This window comes from Medicago sativa, chromosome 8 (genome assembly GCF_051527215.1).
Source record: "Medicago sativa cultivar Bolivia chromosome 8, Bolivia_mono, whole genome shotgun sequence".
Classification (NCBI taxonomy): Eukaryota; Viridiplantae; Streptophyta; class Magnoliopsida; order Fabales; family Fabaceae; genus Medicago; species Medicago sativa.
In genome coordinates, this window is record NC_140756.1 from 90046175 (window position 1) to 90061525 (window position 15351).

The 15351-nt window shown below is 34.0% G+C and overlaps 2 protein-coding genes across 2 annotated transcripts; both read right to left on the reverse strand.

The window, feature by feature from the left end:
* Positions 1 to 3760: 3760 nt before the first annotated feature.
* LOC146903107 (transcription factor bHLH146-like) lies at positions 3761 to 4543 on the reverse strand. Its single transcript, XM_085736213.1, has one exon. It carries the CDS (start codon positions 4310 to 4312, stop codon positions 3857 to 3859), a length of 456 nt encoding a protein of 151 aa, XP_085592339.1. The 5' UTR covers positions 4313 to 4543; the 3' UTR covers positions 3761 to 3856.
* Positions 4544 to 6908: 2365 nt separating this feature from the next.
* LOC146903108 (plasma membrane ATPase 4) lies at positions 6909 to 13966 on the reverse strand. The gene is made up of 16 exons (XM_085736214.1): positions 13779 to 13966; positions 11657 to 11776; positions 11329 to 11565; positions 10220 to 10981; positions 9998 to 10120; positions 9811 to 9915; positions 9567 to 9711; positions 9285 to 9449; positions 8919 to 9157; positions 8788 to 8820; positions 8601 to 8682; positions 8335 to 8495; positions 8085 to 8252; positions 7818 to 8000; positions 7539 to 7720; positions 6909 to 7430 (listed from the first exon to the last, which is right to left on the reverse strand). Exons 1-16 carry the CDS (start codon positions 13833 to 13835, stop codon positions 7334 to 7336), a joined length of 2859 nt encoding a protein of 952 aa, XP_085592340.1. The 5' UTR covers positions 13836 to 13966; the 3' UTR covers positions 6909 to 7333.
* Between the last annotated feature and the right edge of the window lie 1385 nt (positions 13967 to 15351).

Below are 15351 nucleotides of genomic sequence, written 5' to 3' on the forward strand. Positions count from 1 at the left end.
AAATCCTGGGCAGAACCTAAAGTAACACAGTTTTTTTAAAAAATTACCTGAAGAATATCCCATTCTGGCAATAGAGAGATGTCTTCCTTTTTTTCAGCTTCGGGTCAACCTCGTACTCGAACCTCAACCGCTTCCAGTGGGTGTGAATTTCATCCAAACGGAGGGTGGTTCTGTTCTTGATCTTCAAACCAATCATACACGCACACGGTAATCTGTAAGTGATCAAACTCAAACAACCACATTTTGATTTATCCGTACCAATTTCAAGTGCTTTATTGTACTCCACTACGAGATGATGTAAAGCTTCCCTTGAAATGTTCCGGATCAAATTAGACCACAACACCTTTCCTTTGAACATATGTTCAAGCATTATTATGATTGTCTGAAATGAAGCATGTATTGCGGTATGTTGCAACTCTAGCATGTTATGAACGGATTGCCAGTTTGTACTCAAATCACCCATACTACTGCTCAGATACTTTTTCAACCGAGCGTGTGCAGATTCAGCTCTGTTTGTTGTAGTATTCCCCATATGAAGGTTTTTGTCAACCCAAAACCTCACAAACTTCTCCTTAACCAGATCCAAAATTGTCGTTTCAACATATTCCAAAAACTTGGGAAATTTTGCGCATAGAACTTTGAACCGGGTCCAATTATCAATATATGCTTCCTCCGTGTCGGAGTCCACAATATCCATCCTTGTAGCCATCACAGTCTTCACCACCGAAGCAGGCTTAATCGCTTGCCCATTATTGCCTTTGAGATCCGTCACTTTGCAATCCAATTTACACTTTGCTCTCACATTTTGTCCAATGTGATATGAGCACAACAAAGTAGTAGCTTTAGGGAAAACCTTTTCCACAGCATTGATCAAAGCATTGTCCCGATCAGTGACAACTACTTTGGGATAGAGATCTTTGGAGTGCAATATCTCACGACACCTCTCAAGAGCCCAATAAACATTGTCTTGCCTCTCAGACATCATATAGGCAAAAGCAATAGAGAATGTTTTCATGGTAGAGGTGTTACCGACAAACTCAAACAATGGAAGACGATACTTGTTTGTCTTGTATGTTGAATACAAACAGCAACAACTGGAGGTGGTACAACAGGAGGAATAGGAGGAGGAGCATCCTCTACTTTCGAACTGCCTAGACAAATTTCAAGTTTTGGTGGTGGTGGTGGGGGATTCTCGGATTTGGCATTTCCGAAATCATGCGCATCTTCAAGTAAAAGAAGCGGCAACATAATAAGAGGTTCATTCTGTGGTGGATCACCATTTGGGGCATCAACAGGAACGACCATGACTGAAAACAGTGCGAAGCAGAGTCAGAAAATGAACACAATTTCTGCACTGGTTGTTTCCAGAATTCGAAATCCGGAACGTATGAATCCAGTTCGGATTTCATATTCCGGAATGGTACAGTACAGATCATATGACGTGATCAAAAGGAAATCGCCTAAAAAACGAATGGGGGAAGGTTTATATACACATTACCTTTGCATTCAGTCGAAAATGATGATGTTAACCTCCGTTGATGGCCAGATTGCTGCTCCAAACCATGTTTTCGCCCTAAATGGTGTGTTTTTGGAGGTGTAGTGAGTGTTTGTGATAAAGGTGGTCTACTTCAGCTAGGTTTTGGAGAACTATATATAACCTAGCTGTCCGGATTTCGTTTTCCAGAGAGAAAAAAACGATTATTTTTCCCGCTCAGTTTAAATGCAGGGTGTGCGGAATTTCTATTTCGGAATGTAACGATGGTGGCCGGATTATGTTTTCCGGATAGCCTTTCACCCTCACCAAGCCCAAGTATCAAAGGCCACATGAATCAGGGTGATTTGCTAATCATTTCGGATAATAGGATCCGAATTCGTTCCGGATTGTATAATCCGGATAAAGGATATTTTGGTCAAAATCACAGGGCGCGCGAGAAGGCATCAGGGTGGAAAAAGTAATAGTCCTTAAAGAAAGAGCATTGCTTGAAGCGTATACCCCTGCTCTTGGTGAAAAAAGAACATTGAAGCAAAATATACCTACTGTACTGTCATTGAATGATACGGTATAAAGAAAAAATTCCTTGGTGATTTTGAGTATTAATATTACCGAAAAAACTGTCCTCCTAATAATCTCTGTTTTGACGGGAAGGAAGGAAATTAAACATAGATGAGAGTACTATAAACAACTATTCCCTCTACTTTCTTTATAGTCTCTTTTTATACTTTTCTGGTTTTTTAACTATAAAGGACAAGGAGAAAGTCTATCATGGTCACAAATATAAATGTACAGTGTTTAGGCACACACACATAAAAATATTTTTTCTAATAATAAAAAAGAACTTGATAATAAAATGATTTAGTCTTTTGAGAAAAAGGTTTTTGATGTGTGTGTGACCAAATACTATGCATTTATATTTGTGTCCATGCAAGAATGCCTCAAGGAGAAGACCAATGATGGCGTCAAAAATATATATGTATGTTTACAGTATTATTATATCTTTTTCTTTATAAAATAAAACTTAATTAGGGGAGGCACATCACTATGGCGAGAACTACCAACCTTATTAAGAATTTACGATATAGGACTATAAAGACTTATATGTGTCTTTATAGTCTTTATAGGTACTTATATATACCTTTTCCCTACTTTATAGTCTTTATAGTCTTTAAATTGAGAATTCTACAAATGCTCTCCATCACCTATGAAGAACAGACACACTCCTTAAGGATCGGGGGATAGTGACCTCTTGTACGACACACGCTGATGTCCAACACTTATATAACATGTGTCTAACAACTATATTGTAAATATCGTTTGTTTCGACACACTTGAACACTCTCTAGACCCAGCTCAAACATGTCAACGAGAGTGTTGTGTTGAAGCAATGATGATCGGTGAGGACATTAAAGACATTAAATTTAATTATATCATTAATAACTTTTCGGCGGTAGGTAGAAGAATGAAGAATGAAGGTGAAACACTATCATATTTTGTTTTAATTTTATGATAGTGAGGACATTAAAGACATTAAATTTGATTATATCATTAATAACTTTTCGGCAGTAGGTGGAAGAATGGAGGTGAAACACTATCATATTTTGTTGTAATTTTTCTAAAAGAAATTATACAATTTAGATGCACATATAGTACCCGTTTGGAATCACGGTGAAAACCCCACCCACCGCCGTTTTGGCTAACGCTCTAAATTGGAGCTTCTACTTTTTTCACATTTTTTAAAGCATTGGGAAGCATGAATAGTGCATTGAGACGCAGTTTCCAGCTTCCAAACGTATTTCCAAACAAATGCATATATTTGAACGATCATTTTAAATATTTTATAATATTGTTTGTATTTTATTTTAATATTGTCTATATGTTTATATCGTGTTATTTCAGGTGTTATGTCGAAGTTTGTGTTTCATTGTTCATCGCAACATATTCCCTCTCCTCCCTCCCTTTATTTTCCTTGATGGGGGATCCAAAGTGATTAAAATAAACTAGAGGATTGAATGCGATAACTTTTTGTGCTAATTAAAAAAATAAGTATAAATTAAAAAGTTAATTTCTGTTAGTTTCTGCAGTTAGTTTAACTGACAAATCTTTGCATGTCTAAAACCAAACAACATTATACTTGATATATTCTCTTTTAAGATAAAATCTCTTCATTGCAGTGGAGATGATTAATGGAATAAATTACTACTTTTCTTTTTCTAGCCACTTCTCCCTCAAACAGGTACAAAAAAAATAAATGCAACAAATTAAAGCAGAAAAATATACTATAGGGTTTGGACAACATATCTTGAATCTACCATAGTTTATAATAGGTTTGTGAAAATGCAAGATTAAGACATAAATCAATCAACATGTCTCTGCTATTAAACATTGAAGAACATTCACCTGCATTTGTAAACATCTTATATAACTTTCTAATTCATTAACAACTTGTTCATCACAAATCTCTTCTCCACCAGGTATCAACCTTATCAAGTTCTTCATCTTCTCCTCATCTTCACTAGCTTCATTCTCAATTATGCTTCTACTGTTTGTAGCTACTTCATTGACATTACATTCCTTTTGAATCTTGAGTTTAAGGCCATCACTCCATGCAAAACCTTGTGCTGACAAAACCATTGCCATGTCCACTTCATACTTAACATTCTTAATATTTTCCTTTGAAGAAATATTATTTTCCTTTATCTTCATCAATGCTGGAACTAAATAACTTAAATAGTTTCTAGCAAATATAGTTTGCACTATTTTGTTTGGTTCCACAGAATAAACACGTCTACGTTTATTTTGTTGTGCCTCCTCCATGTTTAATCAAGATATTGAAAAATAATAGAAAAAATTGTGAGGAAAATGTTGGAGAAGAGAACAAAAGATTTGTGAGAAAAATGTTGGGAGTGGTCAATTTATTTAGATTGGCACATGGAATCACATGGACAATGAATTAATGTTGTTGATTTTTCACAAGTCTTCCATGTGCCACTAGAAAACATAAAACACTAAAACCCCACTCAGACACTATAAATGCTCTCACATGACTTCCCCTCTTTAAGTGGTAATTCTTTCACTTTTCTCTTCATGGGTTCCCTACTTATATATACCTTTTCCCCTCATTTCTAATCAACCAGCTCATCCTATACTCGTACTAGTACTACTCTGCCACTCACACAATGTGTGTCTCTCACCACACATATATGAAAGGTTCAAAAGTTAATGATCCCCCCAAATCCCTGAGCTACTATAGCTTTTCCAATGAACCAATAAGATGATGTATACTATATACTATAAGGAGAAATGGTTAAAGTAGTTCAAATATGTGGTATACGTTGAATGGAATTAATAAATATAACTAGCATTAGAACTCTTATATTCAGTCAATTTAATTTTGAACGTCTCGTAAACTATGATTTTCAAATGCACATTTGAATCTAAATTGTGGTTAATGAATATCATAGATGGTTATAGTATATTTGAACACGATTTAGATGGTTATCGTATATTTAAATACTTGAAAGTAGTGGTTAATGAATTTCCAAATCATGATCCATTAAACTTTGTATTAATCACCTACTTGAAATAATTAACCACATATTTAAATTATGTTAACTTTCTAATTTGTTTCGATATTTGATTTCAAATTATGACACTAATAACTTTCCATAAGATTGATAGTGATAGACACAAAAACTCATAGAGAAATGCTAACCGGTGCCCCCGGGGCACTGGTTAAGGATATGAAAAAAGAAATTATACAGTAGTTAATGCATTGAAATTGTGTAATTAATTTATAATAAAGTCAAAAACAGTTTCCTTTTATAGTAATAATTCCCTTTTCCCGGGCACTGGTTAGCAAGACCCAAACTCATACAAACAATACTATTGAAACTCCAAATTGAAATGCCCCTACTAGATTTAATATGGTGATTACAAAGCAGTTATGATAAAACTTGGAGTGGTGTAGTTAAAGTTAAAAGAAAAAAAGAAAGAAAAAAACGAAAATTGAAAAACGTTGGCACATGGGGTAGCTAAGTACATATACCTAGATAATCTTTGAACTTTTTTTTGACAAGATAATCTTTGACCTTCTTTATTGCTAATTTGTATTATTATTATTTTTTTGAAAGATTCTTTTTAGCTAAATTTGTATATATAAATCTCTTGTCCTATGAGAATATCTTATTCCCATTTATGCATTTATTAATCGAAAGAGGAAACATAAAAGGTGAACATAATGATAAAATTTTGGTTGATTATGCACCCTCATTCAATCATTTTATGTCATTTTATATTTTTGTTTTTATTTATTTTAGAGTTAATATTTCAAATAGACCTTAAAATTTGGGTGAGGTGTGAGAATACCTCCAATAATAAATCACATATTTTACCCCTATAATTTTAGATTCTTTATTTTTTTCTATAAATACTTTTTTAGACGTTGCCCAAATTGTAGAGATTATTTGAGATATTTTTCATTTATTTTAAAATAAATTCAAATGTTAAACAAATTTTGTCTACAATGTACCGGTATCTGACCAAACAACAAGTACTTAGAAATTTACTAACATAAAATGATACTATCAGCTTGAGTAAATCACAACAATAAAGAAAGTTTGTTGTTATTACATTTGTTGACAAAAGATACTATTATTTTTACAAGTTCATGGCTTATTAGTTGAGGTTTATATTAGAGTATTTATTACAGATTACAGAAAAAATGTAAATTAATGAAGGGTGTGTTAATAAAAAATAATTAATTGATGAAGGGTGTGTTAATAAAGAAATAATTTATTTAGTTAAAATTTCAATCTTATGAAAGGGGTTGACAAAAAATTTAAGAGAATATTATATTTAAGGACGGGGTAATACTACCTTCGTCTCAAAATGACTTGCCCGTATGCAAAATAAAATAAAAACATTGTCCATAATTTTTTTATTTTTCAATATAATATTAATTATGTTTTTTCTGATTGTATCCTTATAATTGTATATTATAATAGGAGGTTGGGCAGCTGAACTGATTTGAAGTAAGAGTTAAGAAGTTGGAAATGATAGGTTCAAATCCAAACAAAGAGAAATAAACTAACATGAGGACTCATTACGAGCATCTGTCACTAAAAAAATTGTATACTACTCCCTCCGGTCCTATTTACAAGAAACAATTTACTTTTTAGATATATTAAATAATTTATGTATTTGGTTTAGGTTCTTGACTAGACACATGCATTATAAAACTAAATGCCAACTAACCTTTGAACGTTTTGTGGGACAGGTATGCATGTGAAGGGAAATGCTCGACAAAAAACTAAATGTAAGGGTAATTTTGGAAAATTAATACAGATTGTTGACGAGTTTATTGCTGACAAAGGCTAAGAAAATATTCATGTTTTCTTTTGCAGGGATGCCATTGAAACCATACACAACCACTTTATTCACCCACCTTAAAAAATCCCAATATCGACATTATCAGACTGCCATCTAAATGTGGCATACAATTAAAATGAAGGAGCACCCAAAACCATATGAAAAGAAGCATGGGAAAATCAAGACTGAAACTAGTAGCTTAAAATTAAAAGGAAAATGAAATTGAAACTAGTTTGCTCCTATAATGGAAGCAAAAAGAAGGCAAAGACTATCCATTTAGGCAGAACTTAAAAAGTACACAGGAAAAAGCTAAGCTAATACATTAAAGGGTTCACACTCTCCTCTCCATTCCTGGTAAGCACTGAAGTAGTAGTTAGGCCTTCTCTTTGACTTTTATTGCTTTCATTCATTCACTTATCATGTTGTTGAACTTTGGCCATTCTGGTATCTACAATTTTAGAGAGCTTCTCACACGGTGTAGTGCTGCTGGATAGTATCGATGTCCAAACCTTTCAGCTTCACCACAGATTCAACATGTCCCTTGAGTGTGTGAAGCTCACGAAGCCTGTAAAAAGCATAGATGGAACGGAATTAATCTTTGTATAGATAGTAATGATGATGATTATACATATATTTGTAATCTCAGAAGGGAATGGCAGGCATGGCTGCTTACCTTGCAACTTCAGCTCTTCTCTTCGCTTGCTCAGCAATCTCGGACAGTTCTCTGTAACTGCTCTTCTCATTGAAAATACCAGAACTTTCTGGTGGTTGAAGTCCATGTAGAGTCCTCTGAGCATGTGCCCATTGAGCTTCCCTCTCCTCTTTTCCATAGTCTTTCTTGGTGGTGAACGCAGTCTGTCACGCATTATAAAACAACCGATTCATGAATATCTTCATTCACCATTTTGAGAAAAACAAAAAGAGTTTGGTTAATGAATGAATGAAACAATACCTTGTTGTCTAGGAGATTGTTCCAAGCCTTGCCACTCAATATGTAGCGGATGGCAAACTTCATCACGTCAAGTGGAATATAGAAGACAATGCTGTAGAGCCAGATTACTCCTGCCCAACCCCAACCAACTCCTTGTACCTTTGCGAATCCCCAGTTGGCATATACTGCTATAATGGTAGCAATCTGCAAGACACATTGCTCAAGACATTATTATCCTTTCACCACCTTTTTTACACAAGAAAACATCGAAGCATAACCATTCCTTACCAGCTGAGCAATAAAGAAAGCAATGACTAATAGTGCCCCAGGGCGTTCAAGAAACGACCAGCCACGCGAACGGGTCACGAAAATCAGAGCCTGGCTAACTATACTAACTTGTAGATACAAAGCAGACATCATTTCATCATGATTCAGCTTCCTAACTCCAAATTTGTCCTGCAAGAATAATCAAAAGGAGTATTCATATATTTGATCCAGACCAAGAATTTGAATATAGGCCAGTTTCATTATTTCTTACAGGGAAGAAGTCATTTTCTTTCATTGCCCAAAAGAATACCACAGTCATCAGTGCTAAATAACCTCCAAGAACAATCCCAGTAGCAAATATTTCTTTCAATTTCCAGCTATCAGGCAATGGAGATGGAACCACTCTATCCTTTGAAATTGTCATGATTGTACCTGATAATAGTATAAAAAGTATTTTGTCAGACTATCATTGTCAATCAGCGTAATCATGAAGAGAACTCAAGTCTTAATCAGAGAAATATCTGCAAAGAGTTTTACCATCATTAAGAATGGCAATAATCAAGACCATGAAAGGAGAGAAGTCAAATTTCCAGATCAATGCAATGAACATGAAGCCAAACTGCAATCAAGGGGGAAAAAAGAATGAAAACCCAAACTGATGAGTATTCTTTCATTTCTTGTCATATTGAATTTACATACAAACATAACATTCTTATTCACTTACCACTATACGGATAGTGATGGATACAGCATAGATCTGCAATGAAAATAAAATAATGGAAACGGTGTTACTTTGGAAACGGAAACTACAAGAGCAAAATAAATTGACTATGAAGAAAGCAGACAGAAACTGACCGTGTAGTTTTTCATTCTTTGAAAAATAGCTCTACTAGTTAAGACTGCACTGATGATAACACTCAATCCAGGTTCTGTCAAGACAATATCAGAAGCACCTCTTGCAGCATCTGTAGCATCAGCAACAGCGATTCCAATATCAGCCCTTTTCAAAGCTGGAGCATCGTTGACCCCATCTCCAGTCATCCCACAAATGTGCTTCCTTTCTTGCAACTTCCTTACAATTTCATATTTGTGCTCTGTGGTTATAAAGAGGATATGTATGGTAAGCAGAGAAACAGAAAGTATACCATCTCGTAGAAAGAAAGGAGGAGGATAGGGGTAAAAAAAACATAGATCGTCATGCTGAAATGGTAGATCATGAACCTGGGAATACTCCAGCAAACCCATCAGCCTTCTCAATCAGCTCTTCAACTGGAAGTGCGGCAATATTTGCGTCTTTGTCTTGACCAAGTAAGGTGGCAGATGGATACATATTAGTTCCCATCCCAAGTCTCCGGCCAGTCTCCTTTGCTATGGCAAGTTGATCACCTTAAATACAGAACAAATGTATTAACTCAAGGATACTTGGTAACAAATTACTTTTCCATAATAGAGTCACCTTTGAAAAAATATGGGGGAGATGGGAAGGGAATTAATTATACTTACCAGTAATCATCTTAACATTGACACCAAGATGAAGAGCTCTCCGAATAGTTTCAGCACTGTCATGCCTAGGTGGGTCAAACAGTGACAACAAACCAACAAACTGCCAAGGGGCACCAGGGCTTTCTTTAGTTTTCTCAGGAACTTCCTGCAGATGTAGCACAGGTGACCAAGGGGATCAGTTAAAAGCAATATAAAATTATAAATTTTAAAGACAAACTTAAAACATGAAAGTAGCTATAAAAACCTGTCTAGCAACAGCAAGAGAACGAAGCCCTCTCTCTGCAAACTTGTCAATAATTGCATGGATGTTCCTCTTTGTATCTTCCCTAAGCTTACACAGGTCCATGATCTGTTTGCCACATAAATTTGTTCAGATCGATAGAGTAACTAGGAATATCACAAGTATTGAACAAACAGAATCATAAGCTTACCTGTTCTGGAGCACCTTTGCTAGCCCGGTGCCAATTCCCATTGCCATCAATGTAAGTCAAGGCAGTTCTCTTGTCAACAGGATTGAATGGTAAGAAATGAATCTCTCTTACCCCGGCTCTTGCCTGCACAAAGAAAATATTTGTTCAAGATAATCAGTCATATCAATATTTTCTAACAGCAAACCAAACTACAGCAATTCATGCAATTTATAGAGAAGTTACCTCTTTTGGGTCTGCTAGTGTTCCAACAATGGCGGCATCTATTGCGTCCTGGTTTTCAACCCTGGAAGCCCTTGCAGCAAGAAGCATCACATGTTCCTTGTCCACACCCTTTTCAAAGACCTCAATCAAGTTCTTGTCGACACTCAGCTTGTTAAGTGTGAGGGTACCTGTCTTGTCACTACAAAGTACATCCATACCAGCCATTTCTTCAATAGCAGTCATACGTTTGGTGATAGCACCTTGTTGAGAGAGCCGGTGTGAACCGATGGCCATTGTTACAGACAACACAGTAGGCATAGCAATGGGAATTCCTCCAATCAAAAGGACCAAAAGGTTGTCAATTCCATCTCTGTAATGGCGGTGCTGAATTGGGTACATGACTATGATCTCGGCCAACATACCAACTGCAATCGAACAAATGCAGAAGTTTCCAATTGCGGTAAGCACCTTCTGGAAATGCCCAACTTGGTTGGTACTGTCCACAAGGTGAGCTGCTTTCCCGAAAAATGTGTGGACACCAGTTGCAATGACAACAGCTTCAAGTTCACCTTGTTTACAAGTGGAGCCGGAGTAAACCTCATCTCCAGGATTTCTAGTCACGGGAAGTGATTCTCCAGTCAAAGCAGACTGATCAATCTTTAAAGGATCACCCTCAAGCAGACGAGCATCCGCTGGAACAATATCACCTAGTTTGATGCTAATGATATCTCCAGGGACTAGAATTGCAGCTTCTTGTTCACTCCATTTACCATCCCTAAGAACCTGCAAAGGCGTTGCAATTTTGAGTCAGTCCCTAAAGCATACTTGTTAATCTAAATGACCTGACAGCTCAATAGCATATAACAGTGGAACAAAACAATGAATTCAGAGCTCATAATCGTAGCCATTTAGTTTAATTTTTCAACAAATGACATGTATCAGTATAATATAAGACATGTCACATTTCTGATCGTTTGATAGCAACACTTGCAAACCATTCATTAAAATACACAAATTTTTTTACAAACAGGAAATGTTATAGGCTGCATTGGCTGTACAAATCTTTATCAATTGACTCATATGCATGCTTAATTTGGTGCAGGACACAGACACAACATTCAGTTTATTACCTTTGTCTTGGGAGCAAGACCAGCCATAAGAGCTGCAGCAGCGTTACCGGCATTATTTTCTTCAATGAAACTGATGGTGGAGTTGATCACCAACAAGCAAATAATACCTACAAAATCTTGCCAATCCGGGGGCCTTCCATCACCATTTGCAAGACCAATTGCCATCAAAGCCGCAGCTTCCATGACCCATGACAAAGGATTCCACATGAACCCAAGAAACTTGAGAATTTTGCTGTCCTGTATTATTAATACCAATCAGCAATTGCATTAGTAATTGTGAACATTTTGATATGTTAGCTATTAGTTAATGTATCATAAAGAAAGAAACCTTTTTCTCTTCTAGCTTGTTTGGTCCAAAGATTTGAAGCCGATTGGCTCCTTCCTCCGACGACAATCCTTCTTTGGTACATTTCAGCTGTTCAAAAACTTCTTCAACAGGGATACGTTCCTGCAAAACAACAAATGATATTAGAAAACACCGTTCTATCCAACATTCCAATAAACGACACAGACACTGGCACATCCCACCACGATAAATGTTGTTGCAAATTGAGTCACTTCTTGATTGATTGCTACAATTTAGCAATTATTGGTTCATTTTCTGTTTCAAAGCTTCATGAATGCAATTCTTCCTTCCTTTTGTTCATTTATTAGCATAGTATGTCATCATTTGTTTCGATTTTAGACCGATGCGCGCATATGGAAAAATATTTGTTAGGAAAGACCGAATTTTTTTAAAGAATATTTAAAAACCCGTATGGTTGTTAAAAGTGGTAAATAAGTTTCTACTTTTTTAAAAAAATGTTTATGGAAAACAAATCAAACAGTTTCATTTTTATATGTGGAAAACAAATCAAACATATTCATTTTTATTTATGGAAACAAATCAAACAGATTCATTTCTATATTGTCTAGAGTCAAAAAAAGAAGCAAATATAATACAGTATATTTTGAATAGTAATAATTGGAATTGTGAAGTTCACTCACAACCGTTGAATCAAATCAAAAAGATAAAAAAAAGCAAGTAGTGGATGGCTCAATCACGTAGATGAGACGCCAACCAATCACAAAAAGCGTTGACTGTCACCGCCCAAACCAAACAGTGTCTTATGTCAGAGGAAACATTACAACTAGCAACACATGTGTGACACCTTGCACTAGTTGCTTTCACATCTTAGGAAAATACCAAACAATAGTAACATAACATTACATTACATTATTATTGTTAGGAGAATTATTAATAATATATTATTATAAAAAATTACTAACAATAACATGAACAGCAACAAATTGACCAAACTAGGAACAATCAAATCCATCAAAGGCTAAATTAACGGACCACAAAGAAAATACATACCAAACAATTAATACAATTTATTTAATTGTGAAAACAACATCAATTTTTTTTTTTTTATGACAAAACAGATTCACTTTCCAAAGAGTAGGTTACAAATCTTCAACAAGTGAGGTGGATATAGAAAATTGTACAATTGAGGGTAAAATGGAGAAATAAAAGTGTGCATCGAGAATTGTACAAGTAGTTGAGGTCAAAATGGAGAAATACTAGTAGTAAAATAGGAGTACATGTGAAAAAGTGAAGGACCATGTTGTGTCAGAAATAAGGATCGTTAAATCATAAATGTGAGAGTTACTATGAAAACAGTTTATCAGTTAGGAGCAAAATAAACAGAAAAAATAAAAATAAAAATAAAAATAAAAAGTACCACGGAAGAGTACATAATAAAATTCCTTACTGCCAAACAAGGCGCAGACACAGAAAAAGACAGATTGATTAGACATATAAAAGAAAATAACACATCTAGACAAATAACTAAAAAGTTAAACATAATATTAAAAAACTAAAAATAATTGTACCACAAATAAAATAAATACAATTGAAAAATGAAAATAACCTAACTGTGTCAATCACGTTTAGATCCACTGATTCATTGGACAAGAAAATATAAAAAAATAAAATAAAAATATCTAAAGTCTGTTTGGTATCACAGAAAGAAATTATCTTCTTTTTTTTTTTTTTTTGTATGGTTGTTAAATGCTTTCAGAATCAAACCAGTTTCCCTTTCAGAACATGTATGTATACTTTCATTTCATCTAAATCTATAACCCTTTATTCATAAACTTGTCATCAGTGAAACAATTATAAATAAAAAGTTGCATATACAGTTCAAAAAAAAGCATGGAATAAAAAGTTATGTGTAAACAAAGATAAGATTTTTTTGATGATACCCTTTTGTATAAGAACAATTTCACTTACAAATCAAAGGAAAATTGATAACCCACAAGAATTATTAGTGTAAAATCTTTGACCTTGAAGTCAATCAAAGAGTCATAATATGAAAAAATCAAAACTTTACAAAGATTGAAGCTGATAATCATGTATAATAGAAATGAATTGGAAAATAAAAAGATGGGTGAGTGAAAAATTATACCAGATCAACGGTTTCATTCTTGATTTGCTCAAGAGAGATGGACTTGCTTTCAGCCATGGTGGTGGTTGTTGTTGTTCAGAAATCTGAAAGCAAGCAGAGAGAATTTAGGATTGAAGGGAAATCAGAGGAGAGAGAAAGGGTTCATGAGGCTTGAAGGGAAATGGAGATTAAAAATGTGAAGAAGGGATTGTAAGAGCTGCGCAAGAGCTCTCTTTTTATACTATATTACTCACCCAATAGTACTCTTCTTACCCACAAAGCTAGAGAGAGAAAGAAAGAAAGATTATTTCTATATAATATTGAGTGCCATTTTGCCCCACATTAGTGTGATGTTGACTATCATGATTCATTGGACTACTAAATTTTTTTATTTTATTATATTAATTTACCATACCCCTCCCCTTGTTACGTTTCTTTTTCTACAACTACCCCTTTACTAGTTTTGTTTTTTGACTAGACCCCTAGTTTGTGTGTTTCTTATAGATATAGAAGAGCATTGCTATATATCACGAAGTTGGTTACACGGGACTCGTGTGAAAGCATACGTGTTTGTTTTCGAGAGGTCGGTCAAATTTTTAATTCGTGTTTACTTGAAAACGCGAGAGAGTGGAGGTGGAGTCTGACAAAATTTTATAATTATTTTATTTTACGAAGGTGTTGTTCATGAAAAATAATGGTTTATGGTTTCTTAAGTTGTTTTCACATTGGAATATCGAATTATAAAAAGTTAGTCCTTTAAGTTTCAAATAGGTCATTTTAGTTGATAAACTATTTCATCGTCACCGTTTCAAAAGTTTCAAATAGGACATTTTAGTTTGAAAACTTTTGAAACTTAAAGGACTAATTTGTGAATTCTGTCAAACTAACAGGACTTATTTGAAACTTAAAGAATTAACTTGGAAATTCTGTCAAACTAAAAGGATCTAATTGAAACTTTCGAAACTTAAAGGACTGACATGAGAATTCTGTCAAACTAAAAGGATCAAAAGTGGTATTTAGCCTTTATTTTATATATGTTGACCAATTAAAATTTGATATAAAATCTGGTAATTAATTTATATATGTAGAACAAAAAACAAACTTTTGACTGTGATAAAAATACAATTAAATAATACAAAGTGTAAGTTTATTTTTTGAATTATCATTTATTCAAAAATAAAGTTAAACTTTATATTATTTCATTTCATTTTATTTTATTTTATTTTTGTCAAGAGTAAGAAAAACTATTCGTTTCTTCTAGAAAAGTAAAAAAAAAAAAATTTGCTTACTAGCTTATATAAAATTCTCAACTTTAATCTTTTTAACTTTTAATTAGTAATTTCTTCAACAACAAAAAAAACGTTTAAAAAAAATAAAATTGCTTGCTAACTTTAACTTATATATTTTCAACTTTAATCTCTTTAACTTTTAATTAGTAATTTCTTCAACAACAACAAAAAAAACGTTTAAAAAAAAATAAAATTGCTTACTAACTTATATAAAATTCTCAACTTTAATCTCTTTAACTTTTAATTAGTAATTTCTTCAACAACAACAAAAAAAACGTTTAAAAAAAAATAAAATCGCTTACTAA

Excerpts from the sequence above, each read along its gene's own strand:
- LOC146903107 (XM_085736213.1), bottom strand. The coding sequence starts at position 4,312 with ATGGAGGAGGCACAACAAAATAAACGTAGACGTGTTTATTCTGTGGAA.
- LOC146903108 (XM_085736214.1), bottom strand. The coding sequence starts at position 13,835 with ATGGCTGAAAGCAAGTCCATCTCTCTTGAGCAAATCAAGAATGAAACC. Across the intron at positions 11,566-11,656 it reads ACAAGCTAGAAGAGAAAAAG|GACAGCAAAATTCTCAAGTT; the intron begins GTTTCTTTCTTT and ends TTAATAATACAG. Across the intron at positions 7,431-7,538 it reads AGAAGAGCTGAAGTTGCAAG|GCTTCGTGAGCTTCACACAC; the intron begins GTAAGCAGCCAT and ends TGCTTTTTACAG.